Source organism: Physeter macrocephalus, unplaced genomic scaffold (assembly GCF_002837175.3).
Source record: "Physeter macrocephalus isolate SW-GA unplaced genomic scaffold, ASM283717v5 random_917, whole genome shotgun sequence".
Classification (NCBI taxonomy): Eukaryota; Metazoa; Chordata; class Mammalia; order Artiodactyla; family Physeteridae; genus Physeter; species Physeter macrocephalus.
The window spans coordinates 1-25,000 of NW_021147087.1; the positions used below are offsets into that span (position 1 = coordinate 1).

The 25,000-nt window shown below is 48.6% G+C and overlaps 1 protein-coding gene across 1 annotated transcript; it reads right to left on the reverse strand.

Annotated features, from left to right (window-relative positions):
• Positions 1–944: 944 nt before the first annotated feature.
• LOC114483929 (phosphatase and actin regulator 1-like) lies at positions 945–24,397 on the reverse strand (the record flags this gene model as incomplete). The annotated part of the gene is made up of 4 exons (XM_028487382.2): positions 945–1,641; positions 16,229–16,305; positions 19,909–20,049; positions 24,336–24,397. Coding segments are annotated over 4 exons (407 nt in total), but the record flags the coding sequence as incomplete, so codon positions are not given.
• Positions 24,398–25,000: the final 603 nt, after the last annotated feature.

The window sequence follows — 25,000 nt, forward strand, 5'->3', positions numbered from 1 at the left end:
GAATGAGAGGCTGGTTTTGTTCAGAGGAAGGGGGGCGGCACAAGTAGCCTTCGGGTGGGCCTTGGGAAGCCTGCCTCAGGCCTTCCTCCGCCAGCTCCTGAGCTTTAAGCCGAGGCCCGCGAGGTGGCCGGCAGCATCTCGGCTCCCACACTGCTTTGCTGCTGAAACCCGCAGGACTGTGCCCCAGCTCCTTACTTTGGAGCAGCCGGATGGGCTGGGGGGTCCGCAGTGAGTGTGCGTTCTCTCCTGCTGCCTGGAACCTGCAGTGAGATGTCTTCAACCACAGCACAGCTGTCCACACCTCCTTCATCCAAACCAGAGCACCTTTTTGCTGCCACTTTCTCTCAGCCGTCTTCCAGACCTGAAGCCATCTCTCTCCACCTTCCTCTCTTGCCCACCCCAATTCCTTACGTTGGGCACCTGCACTGTTTCCACTCACACGGAGCCAGCTGGTCCCTGGAGGGCAAAAACCATGTCCTTAACGATGAACTGAAACTATCAAGAGGCATCTTATCTCCCTGCACACGGAGAGGAGAGCAGAGGCCGAGATAGGACTGCTGGAAGTTGGGGAGGGGACCTCTCACGGCTGGGCCATGTGGGGCTCCGTCTTTCTGACTGGCCGCTAGGTGGTCTGAGAATGCCTGCATTTCCTCACTGCGGCCTCTTCCTAGCCCAGATTCTTTTGATATGATTGAAACAGAGTCCGTCTGAGTGGACGTGGTCCACGCGGTCCGTTTCCTTGCTCGGGGATGACAGAGGCAACCGGCACAGGTATGTACTTTCAATCCCCTGCCTGCCTTTTAAAAAAATAGTTGTAACTGAATTTTTTAATGGGAAAGGGCTATGTGCACGTGGGAATAAAAGGCAGCCGGGACAGGAGGGTATGCGATGCACGGCCACCGTCCCTCCACCCCAGCCCCAGTCCCTTCCTCAGAAGCAGCTTCTGTCAGCTTAGACGTGAGCGGGGTATTGTGCATACTTTCTAGGACGAAAGAAGGGACAGCACAGGGCTGTGCCCTGCCCGCTCTGGGGCTGTCGTAACCAGGTCAGGGGGAGAGAACTGAGGAAAACCCAAGATAGTTAAACTGCGACCAGGGGCTTTTCTTGTGTTGCCCCGGCTGGGAGGGTTTGGAGCAGGGGCTGAGGCTGGCGGGGGTGACGGGAAGCATTTTAATGCTGGCTTGGAACAGTGTCCCTGCGACCCAGACGTCAAGGCAGCACGTAGTGTGAACAAGGCCAGCCCCCTGGGGAGCGGGGGCCAAGGCCTTTACCCTAATTCTATCGTGGGGGGAGTTTGAGATAATTAGCCCAACTCATGTGTAAAATATCTTTGTGTAGCTGAAGAGACGGGCTTGCCACCTCCTGGGTGGAGACTCTGAAATCACAGGCCTCATAAGGATGTAGCCTCGCATGGACCCCCCCGTGAGACCCGCCCTGGACCAGGTGTCGGTGACAACCATCCTGCTCCAGGCTGGTGATTAAGGAGCAGATGGAATTTTTTGTCCTCTCTTCCATCATTTTGTCTCGTGTGCGTGTGTGTGCGCGCGTGCGCACGCGTGCTTAATTAAAGAAAGAAACAGCAGTGATCTCACCATGTAGGAAACACCGAACCTCTGCAACCACAAGATGCAAAGCCGCAACCTGTTATGGAGGAGAAAAGAAACGGGTGTGTGGAAGTCCAGCTCAGAGAAGCATGCCTCTTAGCTGGTTGTCACAGCCTGGGAGAAGAATCAGTTAAATTCTGCTTCTGTGGTTTACTTTTCTCTGCAAACGGATTCGTGAGTTCACGTAACAAGACCCCTTCACGTTAAACCTCATGATTGGATGATCATGGCTTCCTATTATGAAATGAGAGCATTTTTTGATTAATGGCACATAAGGAGCAGAGGTTTTTTTTTTAAAGCAAAAATAGCACTTAGGAAAGGGCCTGGCTGCCCACCCACGACTGATGAAGTGTCAGATGTGTTCTTCCTCTGTGGACCCGGCGGCATGCTGTTCTCTTCCTGCCGCTGCTACAGTGCGAGGTGGACCCACGCTGTGCGAGAGCCTCGGTCGACATCATTTCCCTCGCAGGAAGTCATAAGTATTGGCTGACAGGCTCGTGGTGGGAGGTCCCCGCTGGTGGGTACACAGGCAGGCAGTGCACAGGAGCGGGGGGGAGGAGCTAGGTTAAGGAAACAGCGTTTCCCTACCTGGAGGCTGGGAGGCAGTTGGGTATCTTTCCTGATCTGTGGTTCTCGGTGTCGGAAGGTGATGGTATCACCTAAGACAGGGAACTGGGATGATTGGACGGAAGCTGAGAAAGTGTGAACTCCGCAAAATGGAGGCGAAGCAACGCATGCGTTGGCCTAGCAGGGAGGTTAAGAGCAGTGCTTTAGAGCTGAACACGCTCGGCTTTGGAAGCTGTGAGGCATTGTGAGGGTTAAATAAAATTGTGCGTGAAAATGGTGCAGCGCGGTGCCAGGTGCACGGTGAGCGTTTAATATTTGGGAGCTGCAGATGGTGGCAGCAACAGGAATCAAGTGCCCAGACGGCTGCAGTTGGAAACTGGGGTGCCACAGTCAGGTACCACAGGGGACAACTAGTCCGTTCATACCGTGGCTTTTTTTTTTTTTTTTTTTTTGGTATGTATGAGTATTCTGGCTCCTCAATAGAGTTCTGAGGTCATCAAGGTGAAGCCTCTCTTGGACTCTATTCAGGGAAGCTTAAGTCCACGAAGCCCCTAGTTAGCGCTGGCTGTCCCTGAGGGGGTCACCACAGCATGGTCACATGGCCAGCCCCCTCTCAGGGCTCCCGGGCCACACACACCATGGGGGTCTGCTCCGGGACCCCTAGGCAGGAGAGCCGGCCACACTGGTCCCGAGGATGGTGGACTGGAGAGCGGGATGTTATTGGTCGGATAGTGGGGCCCGCTGCAAATGTCGAGCAGGAGAGGGGTGCGCGGAAGCTTGTGTCTGACCAGGGGACGGGAGGCAGGATTGGACCGGCTAAAGCCACAGGTGTGGAGAACCGTGAATGTGAGCATGCAGGCGGATGAGGGCCTTAATTAGAGCAGTGGAGCAGCTTCTAGAGCTAACTGGCAAGTGTTCATGATCAGCTGGAAGCGGAAAGGAGGAGGTGACATCTGGGTAATGCCATTCACTGAAAAAGGAAATAAGAGGGGAACGGGGCTGGAGCAGAGGGCTGGGTTTTGAACATAGGAAAACGATAGTCTGGGACACAGAGTTTGAGGTGCTTGTGAAACGTGTGCCAAGCATAAGAGCTCACATTTATTTTAAAATTTTTTTATGGAATATCAGTTTATTGGATTATATAAGATGAAAAAAAGACTAAGAAACTTCACATTAAGAAAGGTAATTGAAAAAGTAGAATATAAGTAAGTGTAAGCACATATGAAATTAACATTTTGTGAAAAATACAAATGATAAAACTTGGTAGATAACTCAGATATGAAAATCCAATGGGTAAACTACGGATAATTGTTTCTTGGTAGGTTTGCTTAGTGTTGCAAATTTTACATTATTTTGTAAGGAAGTCATAAATCATAGTTGCTAAACTTAAGATAGCAAAGCTTGAAGTTTAAAATCTAAAGACACTGTTTTCTTTTTATAGTCAGAGAATCATGTTTTTGAAGATTAATTTATTAACTTTTGGTACCTCTTAATCCCCTCCCCATATCTTGCCTCTCCTCCCATCCCTCTCCCCACTGGTAACTACCAGTTCTCTATATCTGAGTCTGTTTCTGTTTTGTTATATTCATTTGTTTTCTTTTTAAGTTTAGATTCCACATATAAGTCATAACATACAGCATTTGACTTTCTCTGTCTTATTTCATATTACCCTCCATATCCATCCATGTTGTTACAAATGGCAACGTTTCATTCTTTTTTATGGCTGAGTAGTAGTCCATTGTGTGTGTGTGTGTATATATATATATATATATATATATACATACACATACTATATCATCTTTATCCATTCATCTATTGATGGATACTTAGGTTGCTTCCATATCTTTGATATTGTTAATAATGCTGCTGTAAACATTGATTGGGATGCATGTATCTTTTCAAATTAGTGTTTTCGTTTTCTTCATATATACACCCAGGAGTGGAACTGCTGGATCATATGGTATTCTGTTTTTAGTTTTTTGAAGAACCTCCATACTGTTTTCCACAATGGCTACACCAATTTACATTCCTACCAACAGTGTTCTAGGGTTCCCTTTCCTCTACATGCTTGCCAACTTTTGTTATTTGTGATCTTTTTGATGATAGTCATTCTGACACGTGGGAGGTGAGATCTCAGTGTTTTTGACTTGCATTACTCTGAGGATTAGCGATACTGAGCATCTTTTCATGTGCCTGTTGGCCATCTGTATGTCGTATTTAGAAAAATGTTTATTCAGGTCTTCTGCCCATTTTTAATCAGGTTGTTTTATTGATATTGAGCTGTATGAGCTCTTTATATATTTTGGATATTAACCCCTTACTGGTCATATCATTTGCAAATATTTTCTCCCATTCCTTCCTTAGGTTGCCTTTTGTTTTGTCAGTAGTTTCCTTTGTTGTGCAAAAGCTTTTAAGTTTAATTAGGTCTCATGTGTTTATTTTTGCTTTTGTTTCCTTTGCCTTAGGAGACAGATCCAAAAGATACTGCTACAATTTATGTTAAAGAGTGTTCTGTGTTTTCTTGGAGTTTTATGGTTTCTGGTTTTACATTTAGGTTTTTAACCCATTTTGAGTTTATTTTTGTATATGGTGTGAGAAAATGTTCTCATTTCATTCTTTTACATGTAGCTGTTCTATTTTCCCAGCAACACTTACTGAAGAGACTGTCTTTTCCCCACTGTACATTCTTACCTCCTTTGTCGTAGATGGACCATAAGTGCTTGGGTTTATTTCTGGACTCTGTTCTGTGTCTGTTTTTGTGCCAGTATCATACTGTTTTGCTTCCTGTAGCTTTGTAGTATATTTTTGTTGTTGTTGTTACCATCTTTATCGGACTATAATTGCTTTACAATGGTGTGTTAGTTTCTGCTTTATAACAAAGTGAATCAGCTATACATATACATATATCCCCATATCTCTTCCCTCTTGCGTCTCCCTCCCTCCCTCCCTCCCTATCCCACCCTTCTAGGTGGTCACAAAGCACTGGGCTGATCTCCCTGTGCTATGCTTCCCACTAGCTATCAATTTTACATTTGGTAGTGTATATATATGTCCATGCCACTCTCTCATGTCCTTGGTATTTTGATAGGATTTGCATTTGATCTGTAGATTGCCTTGGGTATTTTGATTATTTTAACAACATTCTTCCAATCCATGAACATGATATATCTTTCCATCTGTTTGGGTTGTCTTCAGTTTCTTTCATCAGTGTTTTATAGTTCTCCAAGTACAGGTTTTTTACCTCCTTAGGTCAGTTTATTACTAGGTATTTTATTCTTTTTGATGCAATGATAAATGGGATTGTTAATTTCTCTTTGATAGTTTGTTGTTAGTGTATAGAAATTCAGTAGATTTCTGTATATTAATCTTGTATCCTGCAGCTTTGCCAAATTCATTGATGAGCTGTAGTTATTTTTTGGTGGCATCTTTAGGATTTTCTAAGTAATAGTATCATGTCATCTGTAAACATGACAGTTTTGCTACTTCCTTTCCAATCTGGATTCCTTTTATTTTTTTGTCTGATTGCTGTGGCTAGGACTTCAAATACTATGTTGAATAAAAGTAGTGAGAGTGGGCATCCTTGATCTTAGAGGAAATGCTTTCAGCTTTTCACTGTTGAGTATGATGTTAGCTGTGGGTTTGTCATATATGGCCTTTATTAAGTTGAGGTATGTTCCCTCTATACCCACTTTGAGAGTTTTTAATCATAAATGAATGTTGAATTTTACACATCTATTGAGATGATCATGTGATTTTTATTCAATTTGTTAATGTGTATCGTATTGATTTTCAGATGTTGAGCCATCCTTGCATCCCTGGGATAACTCCCACTTGATCATGATGTACGATCCTTTTAATGCAATATTGAATTCAGTTTGCTAATACTTTGTTGAGGATTTTTTGCATCTATGTTCATCAGTGATACTGGCCTGTAATTTTCTTTTTTGCTTGTGATATCTTTTCTGGCTTTGGAATCAGGGCGATGCTGGCCTAACAGAATGAGTTCAGAAGCATTCCTTCCTCTGAAATTTTTTGGTATAGTTTGAGAAGGACAGGTGTTAACTCTTCTCTAAGTGTTTGTGAAGCCATCTGGTCCTGGACTTCTGTTTATTGGGAGTTTATTACTTAATTTCATTTCTGGTAATTGGTCTGTTCATATTTTTTATTCCGTGTTCATTCTTAGGAGAGTGTACATTTCTAGGAATTTGTCCATTGCTTCTAGATTGTTCACTTTATAGGTGTATAGTTGTTCATAGTAATCTCTTATGATCATTTGTATTTCTGTTGTATAGGTTGTAACTTCTCCTTTTTCATTTGATTTTATTGATTTGGGCCCTCTTTTTCTTGATGAGTTTGGGTAAAGGTTTATCAGTTTTATCTTTTCAAAGAATCGACTCTTAGGTTCATTGATCTCTTCTATTGTTTTTTAGTCTCTATTTCATTTATTTCTGCTCTGATCTTTGATTTTTTTCATTCTACTAACTTTGGGTTTAGTTTGTTCTTTTTCTAGTTCCTTTATGTGTAAGGCTAGGTTGTTTGAGATTTTTGTTTCCTGAGGTAGACCTGTATCACTATAAACATCCCTTTTATAACTGCTTTTGCTGCATCCCATAGATTTTTTGGATTGCTGTGTTACATTTTGATTTGTCTCTGGGTATTTTTTGATTTTTTTCTTCAGTGATCCACTGTTAGTTTAGTAGAATATTGTTTTAGACTCCTTGTGTTTGTGTTTTTTTGCCGTTATTTTCTTGATTTCCAATCTCATAGCATTGTGGTCAGAAAAGGTGCTTGATATGAATTTCATTTTTCTTAAATTTACTTAAACTTGTTTTGTGGCCTAGCATGTCACTATGTAAACTGGTGCAATACTTTGTCTGATATAAGGATTGCTTACCTGGCTTTCTTTTCGTTTCCATTTGCATGGAATATCTCTTCCCATCCCCTCACTTTCAGTCTGTGTGTCTTTAGATCTGAAGTCAGTCTCTTGTAGGCAGCACATATACAGGTATTGTTTTTGTATCCATTCAAACACTGTGTCTTTTGATTGGAGCATTTAATCCATTTACAGTTAAAAGTAATTATTGATAGGCATGTACTTATTGCCGTTCTCTTAATTGTTTTGGGGCTGTTCTTGTAGTTCTTTTTTGTTCTTTTATTCCCTTCCCTTGTGGTTGATGACTATCTTCAGTGTTATGTTTGGATTCCTGTCTCTTTTGTATCTATTATAGATTTTTTGTTTGTGGTTACCATGTGGTTTATATATAGCAATATATATATATATATATATATGTAATTACGTTGCTGATCTCTTAATTTCAAATACATTTTTAACAACCCTGCATTTTTACTCCCCTCCTCCCACATTTACTGTTTTTTGGCATCATATTTTACAACTTTTTGTATCCCCCTAACTACTTATCACAGATATAGATGATTTTACTACTTTTGTCTTTTAACCTTCCTACTAGCTTTACATGTGGTTGATTTCACTACCTTTACTGTACTGCCTTTACCAATCAGCTTTTACCATTCATAATTTTCATGTTTCTAGTTGTGGCTTTTTCTTTTTCGCTTAGAGAAGTCCCTTAACATTTCTTGTAAAGTCGGTTTGGTGGTGCTGAACTCTTTTTTATCTTTTGCTTGTCTGTGTAACTTTTGATCTCTACATCAAATCTGAATGAGAGCCTTACTGGGTAGAGTGCTCTTCATTATAGGTTTTTCCCTTTCATCATTTTAAATATATTATGCCACTCCCTTCTGGCATGCAGAGTTTCTGCTGAAAAGTCGGCTCATAGCCTTATGGGAGTTCCCTTGTACATAACTTGTTTCATTTTCCTTCTTTTAATAGTCTCTTTATCTTTAATTTTTACCATTTTAATCACAATGTGTCTTGGTATGATCCTCTTTGGTTTGGTCCTGTGCTTCTTGAAGGTGGATGTCTATTTCCTTTCCCCAGTTAAGCAAGTTTTTAGCTATTATGTCTTCAGATATGTTCTCTTCCCCTTTCTCTCTCTCCTCCTTCTGGGAGTCCTATAATGCAAATGTTAGTATGCTTGACGATGTCCCAGAGGTCTCTTAAATTGTCCTCATTTCTTTTTATTCTTTTTTTCTGTTCCACCTCAGTGATTTCCGCTATTGTCTTGTGGGTCACTAATTTGTTCCTCTCTATCATTTAATCTGCTGTTGACTCCTTTTACTGTATTTTTAGTTTCAGTTATTGTATTCATCTGTTTGGTTCTTCTCTGTATTTTCTAACTCTTTGTTCAAAACTTCTAACTTCTGTATTCATCCATTCTTCTCCCGAGTTGTTTGATCATCCTTACGATCATTACCTTGAACCTTTATTGGGTAGACTGTCCGTCTCCATGTCACTTAGTTCTTCTGTGGTTTTATCTTGTTCCTTCACTTGTAACACATTCCTCTGTTTCCTCGTTTTGCCTCATTCGCTGTTTTTATTTTTATGTATCTGGTGGGTTGGTTACATTTTCCGACCCTGGAGAAGTGGCCTTTTGTAGGAGACGTCCTGTGCCTCCCAGCAGTGCACTCACCTCTGGTCACCAGAGCTGTAAGCTGTAGGGGTGCCCCGTATGTAGGCCACCTGGGTTCTTCTGTTGCGGTCAGCTGACTGCTGCTGGCAGTCTAGTAGGTACGGCTGGCACCTGGTCCAGTTCGTTGGTAGGGCTGGGTCCTGAGACAGTTGGCTGTGGAATCTCAGTGTGTCCTGGGGCTAGGACTGGCTCACTAGTGGGCAGAGCTGCGTTCTGGGGGTGGGGGACCGGGGTTCCCAGATCTAGTGTCGACCTGCTGGTGGGCAGGGCCATGCCCCAGTGGGTCCTGGGGCTGGTGCTGGCCCACTGGTGTGTGGGGCTGGTCTTGGGGTTAGTGTTGGCAGTCTGGTGGGCAGAGCTGGATCCTGGCGTCTGGCTGCGGGGACTGGGGGGTCCCGGAGCTGGTGCTGGCCCACTGGTGGGTGGGTCCCAGGGCTAGTGTTGGCACACTGGTGTATGGGGTCAGGTCTTGGGCCCTCTGGACAGGGCTGTGTCCCTTGGACAGCTGTGGGCTCAGGGGATCTTAAGGCAGCAGCCCTGCTGGTGGGTGGGTCTGTATCCCCACCCTGTTAGTTGCGTGGCCTGAGGTGTCCCAGTACTATTCCTGACAGGCTGACTGGCAGAGCAGCTAAGAAGCTGGTGCTATGAAGCTAGAGAGGATTCCAAAATGGTGCGTGCCAGCCCCGGTGTTCTCCTGGTAGACAAGCTCCCAGAAATGGCTGCTACAGTGTCTGTGACCCCAGTGTGAGTTCCAGTTGCCGCCTGCCTTTCTGGAAGGCTCTCCAAGATCAGCAGGTGGGTCTGACTCAGGCTGCTTTCAAATTACTGCTTCTTCCCCGGGTCCTGGAGTGTGAGGTTTTGTGTGCGTCCTTTACAGTCGGCGTCTACTTCCCACAGCCCTCTGGCTCTCCTGAAAGCCAGCCGTGCTGGCCTTCAAAGCCAAACATTCTGGGGCTTGTCGTCCTGGTGCAGGACTCCCAGGGTGCGAAGGCTGATGTAGGGTCCAGGGCTTGGACCCCTCACTTCTTGGGGAGAACCTCTGCAACTATAAGTATCCTTCCTTTTGTGGGCTGCCCACCCTGGGGTGTGGGTCTTGGCTAAACCTGCCCCTGCCCCTCCTAACCGTCTTGTTGTGGTTCTTTCTTTATATCTTTAGTTGTAGAAGATCTTTTCTGCTAGACTCCAGTCTCTCTCGTCAACGGTGGCTCTGTAAACAGTTGTAATTTTGTTGTGCCCATGAGAGGAGGTGAGCTCAGGGTCTTCCTGCTCCACCATTTGGCCAGGTCCTCAAGAGCTAACATTTAGTAAGGCCTAACTCTGTGTCACACACTGTGCTGAGCACCTTACACATATTTAATCCTGCCAGGCCTATAAATAGGTGCCATTATTCCCATTTTACAGATGAGGAAGCCGAGGCACAGTGAGATTAAGTAACTTGTCCAAAGTTGCACAGCTAGTAAGGGGTGGAAGAGCCAGAATTTGACTCCAGGGCGTCGATCTGACCCACACTGCTGCTTTGTGACATTTGGACTCCTGGGTCAGGAGCTCAGGGTGGATATGAGTGGTAGCTGTAGACTTGGAGTCATCTGAGGCCAGGACAGCACTTAGGCCCCGTGGAGCCAGCCAGGAAGCGTTCCCAGCATCAAACTTGTCCTTTGCATTAATAATCAGGGGTAAGTACCCACATCTGAGATGCCCTTGAACTTGGGGCACTGTAGGGGACAGTGGGCTGTTTCTTAAGCATCACTGCTCAAGCCTACAAGCCCCTCCAGGATGCTTTGCCCAGAGGAAGGGGGAGGCGGGACGGCATAATCTGGTTGACAGCAGCTTTAGGACAAGCCCCCACGAAGACACGTGAGACAGCGCAAGTCCCAGGTGCCAAGCAGCCCTCCAGGAGGCCAGCCCAAGGCAGGGAGGGGTGGCAGGCGTGGCATCCAAGCTGTTCTCCGAGAGCCTTCCCCAGCAGGACTTACCCAAAGCTTACTCTTTCCTCAAGACTAAGTTTAGTGTTTTAAAAATTCAGATAAACCCAAATCTTAGAAAGCTGGTGTCCTAAAGGACACTACAGGACACCTAGTTCAGTGTCCCCACCTGCCAGAGGAGGACATTGACGCCCAGAGAAATTAAGTGACTTGGCCAAAATTGTCCAGTTAGATGTCGTGGCAGGGCCACCACTTCGTCATACGATGATCCAAGGGTGGACACGCCAGGTCCTCTACCTATTGAGAATGTGTAGCCATGACCTTCTTTACTTCGTAAAGAGCTTTCTCTTAGGATGATGGCCAGTTTCCTTCCATCTTGCAGGCCAGAGCCTGTCGGAGCTCTTCTTATTCTAGTCCTTTCACTCCCCTAGAGGCAGCTGCAGTCAAATTCTGACTTGTTCAGGTCTGAGAATTCCGGAGTGAGGAGACAGACGGCAGAATGATGGAGAAGCCCTTAGCCCGCCACCTGCAATCCTTTCTGTAAGCCGCTCGCTGCCGCTCTCTGCCGCGGCCCCGCCAGCCTGGCGTCCCTCTTCCTGCACAGGTGAGAGCTTGCGCAGACGGCGATGCAGTCACACTGACCCCCAACAGGGCTTTGCCCCTGCTGCTCGGCAAAGAAAAAAGCAGTGCGCCCCGCTTGTTATAAGAAGTGGTCACCCCGAGCTTCTGAGCCTGGAGATTCCCAGGCACAGGGAAGGCGGCTCCCATTGGATTGATCTCGCACGCCCTTGCTGCTCAGAAGTGTGATTCCCGGACCAGGGCCATCAGCATGGCCCGGGAGCTAGTTGGAAATGCAGAATCCCAGGCCCACCTCGACCTCGGAGTCAGCATCTGCACTTTGAAAGGACGCCCAGGTGCTTCCGGGCAGTGGCGCAGGGGAACGGCGCTGGGCCGGGTCCTCTTTCCCAGAGCCACCTTCCTAGGTTACCAGACCAAGGGCATGTTATCAACAATCCCACCACCTAAAACGCAGCCAGCAAGCACTGCAGCCCTTCTTGCTTCCCCTGAAACCTTCAAAAAGACAAGACAGGACCAAAAGGTTGAGCGGAAAAGGTCTTTGTCCTGTAAAGCAAATTCTCAGGTTGCTCAAGAAAGGGGGCGGATGTAAGTACTCAGAGCAAAGCTGCCTGGGGCTTCCCCTCGGAGCAGTAATTTATATTCATCATTCCCAGGTTACTTAAAGGACAGAAAGCTGGTAAATACATTTAGATATTCTTTAAAAGATGTTTGGAAGAAAAAGACTTTTGTACGCTAGGACTCATCTAGAAAGTTATTTGTGTCCAGCAATCCTTCCTTCACCGATAATACCAGATAACGTGAGCTGGTTCTGTGTCTTCATAACTCTTGCTATTTTGCCGATGCGCTGATCTACCCCTTCCCCCGACCCCTACCCCAGCCAAACCAAGAATTTTCAGTGATTCCTGCTGGTGGTCGATAAAACAACACAGGAGTCAAGGAAATGATTTGTTTTTAAGACTTTTTTTTTTTTTTGGTTTGTTTTTAAAGAAACTGCATACATCATTAGAGACAAACAATAATTTAAATACCATGCAGTTTCTGTATGTACAAAACCTAGGCCATAGAGATCCAGTTTAATTTGTGTTCTATTCACACTGTCTTCCTCGTACAGCCGTTGGCTGTTAAAGCAGAACACAGGAGAGTGCTCTGATACAAAGACAAACTATGTACAGACACCCGGGAAGCAACTGGAAAAAAAGCAACCGGTTTGGGGATCGACAGACAAATGGGAAGAAAAAGTTGTTTAAGGTGACCTTCGCCCACTGGCTGTGCACAGGGAGAGCCTGAAATTCCATTCACCGAAGCACACACCACGGTTTTCATTCGGCAAATATAAATACACGTTCATAAGCAGGAGAAAAATAAGCTCGGAGGTTTTCATCACATCAACCGTCACGTCGTTTGGTTTCTCTAATCTGACATAAAGGCTAAAGTTTTACGGAGCTTTGAGGGCCTTTGGGAAGGAAAATATCAGCAATTTCGAAACAGTAAGTAGGCTGATGGCAGTCTCTTCTGTCAGGGATGGGGTGGGGACTTCGGGGCGATGTTTGATTTCGAGAGGGAACCATTTTGAGAAATCTCACGTTTTTCTTCTGATGCTAAATGCAAATGAAAAAGGCTCAAACTGCAGCTTTTCCAGAAAAGGGATGCATTGTAAACCAGCCAGCCCATCTTTTTTTCCCCCCTTAATGTGGAATCGTCATCTTGGAAAGAAAGAAACACATTTTTCAATTGTCATAACAATGCGGCAAAAAGGAAATTTGGATAGATTTCTATAAAGACCTCAAGATTTCAAGGAAGGAAAGACAGCAGAGGGCTCATCCTATGACCTACGGAAGTTGCTGAGCTGCTTACAGCGGGCTTGGAAGAGCCCAGCTCGCGGGTGGTGACATGGGAGGGGCACCCTTCCACTTGCAGGGAGTTACTTCCGGATAAGGCTGCCCTACAGGAGGAGAAGTAGAAACTGCGTTCAGTTTCTTCCACGCACAAAGTGGCTGCAACAATAGGGCACTTTGGGCGGGAACCCGGGACTGCTGGCTAGCTGCGGGGAACTCGATTTTAGGCATCGTGTTCCCGGGGAATCTGAAAGGCCCGGAACCAAGGCCAGCAGAGGAGCCACTGGCCTCTGCGAGGCGTCCAGGCAGCAGAGTGAGGTCCCTTAGGACTCGCTCCTGGGCCAGGGGAAGGCTGACTGTCGCTGCAGGCCACCGCGAGCCACAGGAAGCCCAGACTCAGATCCTGGCCAGGCGGGCACCTCGGCCTGGAAGACGCGCCCGCCATGGAGGAGTTACACGGAAGAGTCCCTCGGCGTGCCATCTGCACCTTCAGAGGTCAGTAAGCCTTTCGGGAAGACGCTGTTTACAGCCACGCTCCAGCCCCGGCCACATCTTCCCTGAATCAGTCACCCCACCCACGGCGGTAACTCTGCGGATTCAACATTCAGAGAAAAAAAGATGGGGTGACATGTCCTCCCGGGGCTGGGCGCCAGGCGATGCGAGGAAAGCGTGCGCCAGCTTGGCACCAGCCGGCGGGCACTGCCTGGAACGCTGCCCCGAGCTCCCTGCCAAGTGCACGGTGACGCCGGTGGAAAAGGACCTGGCCTCACCCGTGGCTGTGGAGCCCAAGAGTAAATTGATCCCACGCGTTTTGGGGTGGGGACCAGTTAACTCTTGTTTTGTGAAGCCCAAGCTTGGCATCGTTCTAAAGCCTGGGCCTGTGTGGCGGGGAGCAAGCCATCACTGAGAGAGCTGGCGGGAACTACAGGATCACGGCAGGACGCCAGGCAGAGCTGCACGGCTGAGGGCCCTACAGGCTCCATCAGGAAGGAAACCGGAAGCAGCCCAAGCGGCCGCCTTCAGAGAGCAGCCAGGGTTTGGAGAGGCCCCTCCTCCACTGCACATCCTACCCTCACCGACCCTGTCACCGCTGCTTTCCTGTGGTCCCGAGTGAGGAGGATGGTCAGAGATAGATACATCTCCAGCATCAAGAGGGAGAGGAAGGATGCTCCCCGGAGAAGCAGGGGTGGAAGGTACAGCACAGCAGGTGTGGCTGGTGTCTGCCCCACGCTGGGGCTTCTGCACAGACTCCTCCGTGCAAAGCAAGCCTGGAAGGCCCTCAGGTGGTTCTGGGGGACCGGTCCACCAGCGGCTGGAAATTCAGCCTTTCAGGAGTGGTTCCTGGCCTGCACGCATTGGTCCTCGACTCGAAGGCCACTAACTGCCAAGCCACCCGGTCACCAGCCCTGGGGCACGCAGAGAAAATGAAGAACATCGGCCAGGCAGTTTGTCACCCCAGCCTTTATGCCCTCAGAAGGGGTCTTATGCTCACACGCGTGACGCCACCACGCCGCCAATGGCTGTTGGTGCGCGTAAGATCACCCGTGACACCGGGCTTTGCTAAGGACGACTTTCCCCTTCTAAACCAGAGCTTCCTGGAAGGCAGCCCGGCTCAGCCTGAGGGGACAGGACAGGCGCTCGTGCCAGCCTTGCAGGCCTGGAGCACACACTGTCAACCACAGGCTCCCCCAGAAGAGGGCTCTCCCTTCAGTTCACGGCATGGGTGATAGCTGAAGGGCGGGGAGGACAGAGCTCCCTCCGCAGCCTCCTCCTTAGAGCCCCCCGCACCAGACAGAGCTCCCTCCGCAGCCTCCTCCTCAGGGCCCCCCGCACCAGGGGGCACACCTGGAGCCAGTGTATTTGGCCAAGTCTAGAAGGCCAGCCGCATCGCCCGCTTTGCACAGTTGTCCCAGGCCAGATCCACCGCCTCGGCTTTCTTTGGACTCTGCCTCCAAAGTGTCTGTCGCCTAAGGCTCGCCGGAGCTGAACAAACGTGGTACCTGCCAGCCTGGCCGCAGAGGCCCGGGGCTTCTCCTAGCGCTGGAAAGTCTCCGGTGCCCTCGGCCCTGCCCAGGGCAAGGGCACAGTCCCTTATCAGCGGTGGCGCCAGCACCTCTGACCACGGAGCCGTAACCATCGCCATCCTGCTTGTGTTTCCTTTTCCTTTTCTTCTTCTTCTTTTAAAAAAAAAGGTAGTTCAGAAGATTTACATCGTAATGGGGAAGTGAATAAATACCAGCACTTATGGTTCTTATAAACTTTTATGTTTTGAAGACAGCATAGCACTCAAGAGGAATTCGACTGTTAAGGTCGGTGAAACCTAGGAAAACAAATAATTCAATCAAGACCCAGCGGCTACGAAAGGTGTCGGATTTGACAGTCCAAGATCTCCATCCTCGAATTCCTTGTTTCTGACAGCCACAGGGAGGCTTAAATCTCCAACCAAAGGCAAATAAATCTCCACAGTACCCCTCAAGAACTTTAGGCCCACCGAGTTCACCTTTGGTTTTGGAGAAGTTTAGTCTGGAGCTCCCCGGGGGCCCTCAGCCCATGCAAGGACTCAGCAGCAAGCGGGGGAGGGGGGGAACCCCAGCCTTGGGTCTCCGAGCCAGGCACTGTTTCTCCAGATGTTCTCAAAGGAGAGGGTCAGAAGAACTCAGTCAACGGCTCTGTCGCTGACTAGCCCTGTGACCTTGTATAAGCGCCTCCTAGCTCTCTGTGCTTCAGTTTCCCCAAGTAGCATCACACACGACTGTCTGGGAGACTGACATGGAATCATAGGCATGATCGCGCTTCCGGAGTCCCATGTGGGTTTGGTACTTTATCCTAGTTTGGTCTCGGCTGACTGGCTGTAAATTGGCAATTGATCTTTTCTCCTCAGCTTATGTTCTCATAAATACCCACCATGTTGGTGGTCTGGCATTTAGCAGATCTTCAGTTCGAATGAGTTAAAAACTAGGCCTTGAGAAGGTTGCGTTCAGCCTGGGCCTCTCGTGCTCCTTCCCTGACTCTCAGAAGCCACAGTGGGACCTGTGGGTCCCCGCCTGGATCTTTCTTTTATCTTCTCCCCTCACTGCACCCACCACACCACTTGTCTTCCACAAGCAGCTAGGATAGTTCAGTCTGGGGGTAAATGTTATAATTTGAGGGAAGAAACCCCACTTGATACTAACCTTGTTAAATGCCTACTCAATTCGTGAACTTCCATCTCAGTGCTTTTAAATTCATTGAGCTCCTTCCGAATGGCAGCCTGCAAGGAAGAGAAGCCCGTGAGAGTGCAGAGGAGGGAAAGCAGCCCACCTCCTCTTTTGTTCCTATGTTTTCTTTCTTCGACAAAGCCATACACGTGCTGCATAAAACGGATTCTTCCACTGGGAGAAGCGAAATCACCTGAGACATCCTTTAGAGCCTAGGAGGAGTCCCGTCCCCCTAAATCTAAGTTGCGAGCAGCCCGATTGGGGATCCTGCCCAGAGCTGTTCCACGTGGGCAGCGAGGGGGCCCTTCCACCTGGCCCACGCTCCTGGGTCCTGAGTGCACAGCCCAAGGCCAGCCTCTCATCTTTCTTTGGTGAATCTAAGCGCATCAGAGGCTCAGCGATGCCTCAGGATGGCTACTTCTCGAGGAGGTGTGTGAAATTCCCCAACCAAATTAAGGGGTGACGGCCAGCTGCCCCCTTCCCCTTTGACTCGTGAAGCCTTGGCTCCTTTACAAGTCGGTTGACTCTGAGGTGATGTATCCCACCACGGAGGGTACGGGAGGTGTTTTGAACAACCTCAAACGGGCATGAGATAAGCCTGAATGGCCTCACCCTTGCGGTCAGAGATGTGGCCACCGAGAAGGGGGAAGGAGGACTGGAGCAAAAGAACGTCTGGCGTTGGAGACAGCCTCACTTCTTCCTCGGGGGCCGAAAATTTAAACGTGGGCCCTTTCCCACAGCTCTTTCTAAGGTTGACACGTGCTTTGATGGGAAGATATCAGGGCACGGAGAGTCTGAGGATGGAAAAGTCTCTTTTTCCTATTCATCCAAAAAAACTTTTATTGTGTGCAGTTGTACTGTGCTAGGTGTATTATGCAGAGAGGAATCAGAAAAGCTGCCACTGTTTGAGAGTTAACAGTCTAACAGGAGACGTAAGTGCATAAATAATAACAAACAATTTATAAAATGATAGGCATCTCTAGAAAGGAACAGCTAAAACAATTTCTACTTCAGGTTGGTCGTCCATTTTTGGAGAGCCAGTTAAGATGCTACCCCTCAGTCAGACTGCTTGTATAAGTAAGATTAAGGGCAAGGCAGAAAGCGATTTAATACTTCTTGTGTATGTGAGAATTTTTATGATTATAAAAGTAATGCATGAGAAAATGGGCAAGGGGCTTGAACAGACATTCACAGAAGGCCAGTCAACATATGCAAAGGGGCTTGAGCTCCTTAGAAAACAGGGAAATGCAACCAACCATCCTGAGAAACCACTACACACCCACCCAAAAGGGCAGAGACGATACCACGTGTTCACGAAATGGGCAACAGCGAGAACTCTCATAAGCTGCTGGTGAGCATGTACATTCATACACTCGCTCTGGGCCACTCTGTGGCATTACTACTAAAGCAGCGAACCCTCTCCACACTGCAGGACACAGATACTCTACTTCTAGGTCCAACCCCAGCAGAAATGTGCGCACTCGTGAATGAAGAGACCTGGAAAAAGAACGTTCATAGCGGCATGATGCATCGCGGCAGCACTGTCCATCAACAGTAAAGCAGGTGGATACACTTTGGAAGACTCATAACTCTAAATACTATGGGATTTCTCTTTACGGTCCTCTTTGTGCATATGTAATAGTAAAGATACACGCTCTTGTGCCCTTCCATTAAAAACACGTAATAACACAAGCGTTTCTTCCTAAGATAAAGTTATTTGTAAACATTTTAATGGTCACACGATACTTGACCGTATTCTTGTTACCGTGATCATTAACGTGCAAGCACTGTGTGGCAAGCACTGTGTTCAGTGCTTTGTATTCTCTATCCAGCCTGATCCCAGAGCGCTGTGCTCCAGCACAGGCATTGTTTCATGTCATCGCCTGCGGCTGAAGTCCGGGCACTCTGCGTCTGCCCAAAGCCCCAGCCTCTGAGGCCGCCGGTCCGCTAGTCCTCAAAGCGGTCTATAATCTCCTTACCAAACCATTAGCAACCAGGGCCACCCCCTCAGGCCCACTGGCCTAGCCAATTCCGTCTACCAGAGCAATGCTAATACTTGGGACAAAGTGGACACGGTACCGCACCTGCTGCTGGTATGGCTGTCCTTCAGTTTATCTATTCCTTTCTGGAAAATTTCAACCTTATCACCTCACTCTTACTCTCACAACTCTGCCTCAAAAATGTGACTGAAGACGGGAGATTAAGAACCCTGACAATGTACTTCCATAACCTTCCTATTCTTTTTTTCCTTCCCACTATCCCCCAGCGAGGAAGGAGCTGACGTGACATTCCCTCTTCTTGGCTGGAGCTCCTCTTCCTTAAGGCAGTAAAACCACATGGTCTAAGAGAGACCAATGGGAATCTCTTCTATGCCATGGAAGGAACTCTATGGTCTGAGTCCTCCAGACGTAGCCCTTCATGTGGGACCAGAAGACAATACCAGCAATTGGTAAATATCCCAAACAAAAAAATACATTACTCTCCAAAAATTTATCTTTGTCTTACAATTACTATTTTTAGTGTAGAGTGAGTGCCTGTCTCACGTCTCTCCTGACCTGTATTTATGTTTTTGTTTTCGTATTTTTAAATTTTTATTTTTTTATACAGCAGGTTCTTAGTAGCCATCAGTTTTATACACATCAGTGTCTACATGTCAATCCCAATCGCCCAATTCAGCACACCACCACCCCCTGGAAAAGTCTTTACATAGGATCAGAATGGCTCCTCCCAAGGAAGGCAGGCACTCAGTTAAAGTGCCTGGCTGGGGGGTGGGAGGTGTGGGCACTGCTTCCCAGCAGCCCCGGAGGAACTGGATAGGCTCCCTCACAGCTGCTCAGGATTCTAGCTGGTACCTTCCCTTGACGTTTGCCAGTTCCCTCAGCCTTGGTCAGCAAGCATGCTGCGGTGAGAGTGTAACAACAGAGCGAGGTCACATCTATGTGACACAACTGCCCGGGGCGGGATGGACGGGCCTGCCTCCTGCCCGAGGTGAGGGGTGCTGGTTCTTGGGGCTGCCCACCATGGATTCCTATAGAGGGGAGAGGTGAGGTTTCCACTCGTCAGGACCTGGGGGCTGGCCCGCCCCGGGCGGTGGAGGGGGTACGGTTTCTGGGAGGTGCTTCCGGCCGGGTCAGTTCCCTCCCCCTCCCCCGCTCCCAAGTACAGCGGCTTCCCTGGGCTCACGCTGACCTCCTGCATGGCCTGTGAGGAAGCCACCTGCCCCGGGAAGGGATGGGGCAGACGCAGGACTCTAGGAGAAGGTCCTCAGTGTCCCCCCCGAGTCCCCTTGTCGTCACTTGCACACTGCACAGAGTTACTGTCTTACGCTTTTTTCTTTTCAAAGGCCCTTACCCTCCAGTTCCTCATGGTGCCTGGATTAAGAATCACGAAGGATCCCCAAGCAGAGGTCCCCTCAGATGCGTGTATGGATGAGAGGCGCCGTCTTGTGCCTTCTCCAGAGCAGGGGAGAACCAGCTCAGCGCCCTCGCCGCACACCGTCTGGGGCCCTTGGGCAAAGGTGCCAGGAGCAGCGCCACAGCCTGCCTGGCAGCTACTCGGCCTCCGGCGCCGAGCCGGGGACCCCGGCTCTGCGCCCGGGCTCCACGCGGTCTCCTGGCAGCAGGCTGGAGGCCCGGCCCCCTCCCCGGCCCCCTTACTTTGTCGGCAGCGGTGAGGCGGGTCCAGGGCTTGTCGGCCCTGCGGTCGTAGTCCTGAGCGTCGGCCACCTCCACGTAATCGCTGAAGCGGATGAGGATCTTCCGTTCCCTCAGCTCTTCCACCGTGGGCCTCTGGCTGAGCTGCGGGAGGGCGAGATGGATGCAGTCAGCCTGGGACCTTTAGATCGCCTGGTCCATCCGTGAATTTACGGGTGGCAAGACGAGGTCCAGAGAGGCAGCTGCTGCCTCACACACGTGTGAGGGGCGGGGCGCAGGGGCCACGGGGCTCCTGATTCCTGGACTTCTCCAGGGCTCTGTAAAAGAGTCGACTAACTCATGGGCTGCCTCCAGGCCTATTCAGACAGCCGGCCAGGCTGTCCCTCAACAGCACTGCGGTGTCTCGGTCTGTACACACGGTGTGTCTTTGCGCACGGGTGTGGATCCTCCCATGTCCTCCTACCTTTCCCATCAGGTGACAGAAACCTTACACAACAGTTTTGTATTGTTCTCGATTTGTGAATCCACATCTGTGTGTCAGATTTAGCGCTCTCTGCAAGATGGGTTTGTAATACTTTCTGTGTGTGTGTCTTGGACACAAAGAAAGTGTATGTGCAAACGGCGTGCAAACTCCGGGGTGGGCAGCAGTGAGAGTACGTTGACTTATGAGGTCATGGAGACCCTACCCCTCAACAGCTCAAATGAAAGGCAAGTCCACAAAGGCAGAGCTAGCCCCCGTCGATGCCAAGGACGACTCGGACGGGCCCTTCGGATAGGTCTGTGGTGAAGGAATGAAACAAGTGACTCATTCAACCGTCTCCCAGTGTGACCCGCGAGCACCCTTCCTTTGTACTTGAACAACATAAGGCTGACCTTTCTGTTCTCTCCTCCTGTCACCAGCTTTATTTCTCCTGGAGCAACACAGTCGCTCTCCTTAGGATGCTGTCCATTCATGTTCAACCGATGTTAGTTAAAAGCAATTTTTCTCTAAGCCCTAGACTGTATTTAATTCTACTAATAGAAGATGCAGTCAAATAGAATCTTACCACAAAGGCCTATAAAACAAACACACGCAAGTGAATCCAAACCACTCCGGCTGTTTTGACTGTATATCATGCGGCTGCCATACACCTTTGGCTGGTGCCAGAATGTCCCAGCTTGCCACCAACTGGCCTACAGTGGAAGAGCATCATTCGATGACTGCCTGGCTGGTGCCGAGCAGCACGGGGACAGCTGCTGCGAGGCTCCGGACAGGACCAAAGCAGCCTGCTGGGCCCCCTTGGCCAAGGGAGGAAAACCTGGGGCTCAGAGGCCTACTGGGCTGTGCCACTGGTCCCCTGTCTAGACGCTGTGTAGCTCCCCCGCGCAGAGGGGCTGCAGTCTGTCCCGAGGTGGCCCTGGTTGTCCCGGGACAGGGCATTTTGGCATCAGCTGTAACCTGTCACAGGAAACCAGAGGTTTCCCACGCTCTATGGGTAGGGGCGCTGTAAACAAAACTGGTGGCCTATCCTGACTCCAAGATGTGAGTGCAGGGCGCTCTGTACTGTCATTAGAGTACACAGGCATTTACCGTAATACCACAGGGCGTGAAGACTTCTACTCCAAGCCCCAGTTTGTTTCTAAGGACTTACTAGCTCGCCCTGGGGCGTTAGACAAACAGTACTATTTTCTAACTGTGCCATGACAGGAGAAAGGTTGTTAAAGTCGGAATTTCTAATTTAAATTTCTCACAGTCATGATCTAGATTTTATTAATACAGCCTGTCTATGGCAGAGTCTGGAGGGAACAGAAACCTACAGGTTGGCTCCGAAGGTGAGGGACTGTTTTTCATGCCTGAATCTGGTGGGGATTAGACACGACCTCTCCAGATCGTTAAGAGACCGGGCCCAAGTGCCACCAGGGAGTGAGTGAGGAGGACGCCGAGTTCTCCTGCTGGGAGAGTCTCTAACAACTGCCCGGACTCTGCTGTGAGCCAGGGCTCACACCCCTGGCCACATGGGGCTCAGGAGAGGTGCCTTTGGCTCATGGATGGCTCTAGCCCTTGGGGTGCGTGAACCCAACTTACTTGCCTGGACACTAAGGAAATAATCTTTGCAGCCAAAGCTGGTTTTCTGGGGATGATGGGCTGGAAGAAGGGGTGGGGTGCAGAGGTTGGTAGCGTTATGTTTCCGTCTATGGCAGCAATAGTATCGTTGGCAACCAGTTACTCAACAAAAGGGTACGTTGAGACCCCAATTCCACTATTACTACAGCCTGACCCAGGTACATTTCTTCCCTTCCTTCCCCCCTTTCCTTCCTCCCTTCCAGCCGTCCTCTCTCCAGTACTTCTTCCCATTCATCCATCCATCCAGCTAGCTAGCGACTTTTTGGAGGTGGGAAGCAGGCATTTATTCCAAGATAAACGCATGTAAATTTTAGGTTAGTCTCAATTTGGCTGAAGAAAACGCCTGGTCTGTGGCTATCAGCATCTGCTACTGTGTTTTATTTTTCTCAGTGTCTTAAATAGAATGATATTGAGGAAATCCTCGGGCTGAGGGTAAGTGAAAAGCATCCCCCACCACTGGCTTCTGGTCTTGGTGTGATAAAGGCTCCCGAGGAACAGCACGTGCCCAGAGCCACGAGGTGATACGGATTCCCCACCGGCTGGCACGCTCCACATCTCTGTGCACAAAACCAGAGGTGAGCACTGTGCCCGGTCTCTCCCTCATAAACAGTTTATGCCTTCACTCAGGCTCATTAGTTCTAATTCCCCCAGCCAGTCCCAGGGGAGGCAAATGCTGAAATTACAAGGCGGTTTTCCTGGGAGAAGGAAAGAGAGGTAACCAGGAGGAGGAAGAGGCATTTATCTTGGCTTGAGCACCTGCAAAAACCCCACCCCTAGCATTACCCCTCCTAGGGGAGATGGGTGTGGGAGGAGACCCTCTTCTCTCACCCCGTCCTGCCAAACTATGCAGTTAGTCAAGCTTTCCCTTGCAAAATCGTATGCTCTTTTTAAAGAGATGAGAATTAGGTGCATGTCCAAATCTTTTCCTATTCCTAGTTTTTAGCAAGAAACCCTAAAGTTTAGGAGAATTTTGGGGTCCCACAATCAAGCCCAATGAACTCTATGAAAATCGGATTAAACATTTTTTCTGAATATCTAGACCTTTCTGTCTCAGAAACGAGGGGTCATCACCAGTCTCCCTTTGATACCCTCATCATTTCAAAGACACACTTAGAATAATGCATCTCCCCCGGTCCCCCTCACTACTCGGTCTCAGGAAAAGGGATGCCCTGCGTCCAGAGGCTGGGTGGTCTTAAGGATGTAAGAGTCAGACCTTGACTGGAGTGAGGGCACCTGGGTGAAGTGGGGGCCCTTAGCTCTTGTTCTGGTTTCCCACCAGGGGACACCAGCCCGTCGCCGGCTTGTCAGGCCCTTGCTTGTCCTACTCCTTTTAATTGGGATGGCCTTTGGCTTGTCACCATGTGTCTGGGATGCTCTAAGGGCAAGAAAGCGTGTTCAGAAACACAAATCATCACCTTAATAATTGGTACGATGTTTTAGGATCTCTGAATTTCTTCCTTTGCATAATATTTCTAGGGAGAAAAATCCATTAACAAACCTTTAAAAAATTAATTTTAATGGGTCTCTTAACTGTCTCTAACCTTTGAGTATCTTTCTCTCAAGACGGTCACTGTACGAGGCTGATGAAAGACACTCTAGTCAGACAGAATATAGTAGTATATCTTCTGTGTCATTAATTAAAGTTGTCAATATCCTCCAAGAATAGCCTCAAATAAGAGTTTATTATCAAAGAGGCCACTCATAGAGTTAGATCCACTTGGGTCTACATTACATTGCCAAGCCATCTATTTTGGGGGTTAAAAACATATAAAAATTCTAGCTTTCTGACTTTTATCTAAGTGCTTTTCAAACACCTTCATTAGATTTATCAATACTTTTGGCGTTTTCCTAATTCAGTAATTCAAATTGGATTTAGCAAAATAAACTCAAATAGTTCTTAGGTAACAGGTCAGTAATAGTATCAGCGGAGACAAGGAAAACGCACACTTTCCCGGGGTCGTAGCAAATAACCGATATATGTGAACTTCTGATTTTGATAATGAATTTCCAGTTGCCTGATGGGGTAACAGTGAATTTTTAAAAACAAAATATTCACTGTAACTGCAAATATAATGCACCTGACATCAAGTTGCTTGGGGGTAGGCCAGTGTCACCAGCCAAAAGGACTGAGGATCATGAAGCTGAGTGGACCACTGGCCCCTGGAGAGGTCCTGGAGAGTCCAGAGAGCCGCGTGCCCTGACACCCGAGGAATGGAACCATTAATGACACTTCCAATGGGCCAGGCAGTTGCAAGGCCAACACAGGGCACAGGAGGGGAGGGTGGCCCCCTGTCCCGCCCCAGCTCGGCATGGAGAATCGTCTCACCTTTCGAGTTAATCTCCTCTTGATCTCTCGTTTCTCCTCTTGTTCCTCTTGTTCATTCCGAGCTGAAAGAAACATTTAAGACGCTTTAGATTTTGCTAGCAGCGTCGCGCCGCAGGAACAAAACGCATTTCAAAACGCTCACCTTTCACAAGTCCTGATCCCATTAATTCTTTGCATCTTCCAAGAAGTCCACAGAGCACGTGTGAGGCCACAGTGTGGGATACAACTGCCTACATTTAGACTTCTAAGGAGCGTCTTAGGAGAGCAGACTCCAGAGCTTAAACCTTCTCAGCTCAATATGTGGGGCGACTTAGCATCAGGTGTGTAAAGCGCCGAAGGGAGCCGAGATTCGGAGGACAGAGAACGCGGGAGTATCTGAGTAACTCAGTGACCTTGGGTACCTCACTTTCCTCCCAGGCCTTGCGATGGAAGCACGGATCGCAGCATAATACCGTCTAACTTGAAGAAAAACCACGAACGTCAGCCTGGCTCCCATGCCTCTGCCTCTCGTCTACTGAACTGAGGGTGGCGTCGGAGAGAGACCACCACGCTGCCGCTTGATTTTGCACAGGCTGCAGCAAAAGGGCCCTTGTGTTCCCTCATTTTGAAATCACCGTTGGAAATGATGGTCCCATGACTCCATTAACTTACCGCGCAGTGCGCAC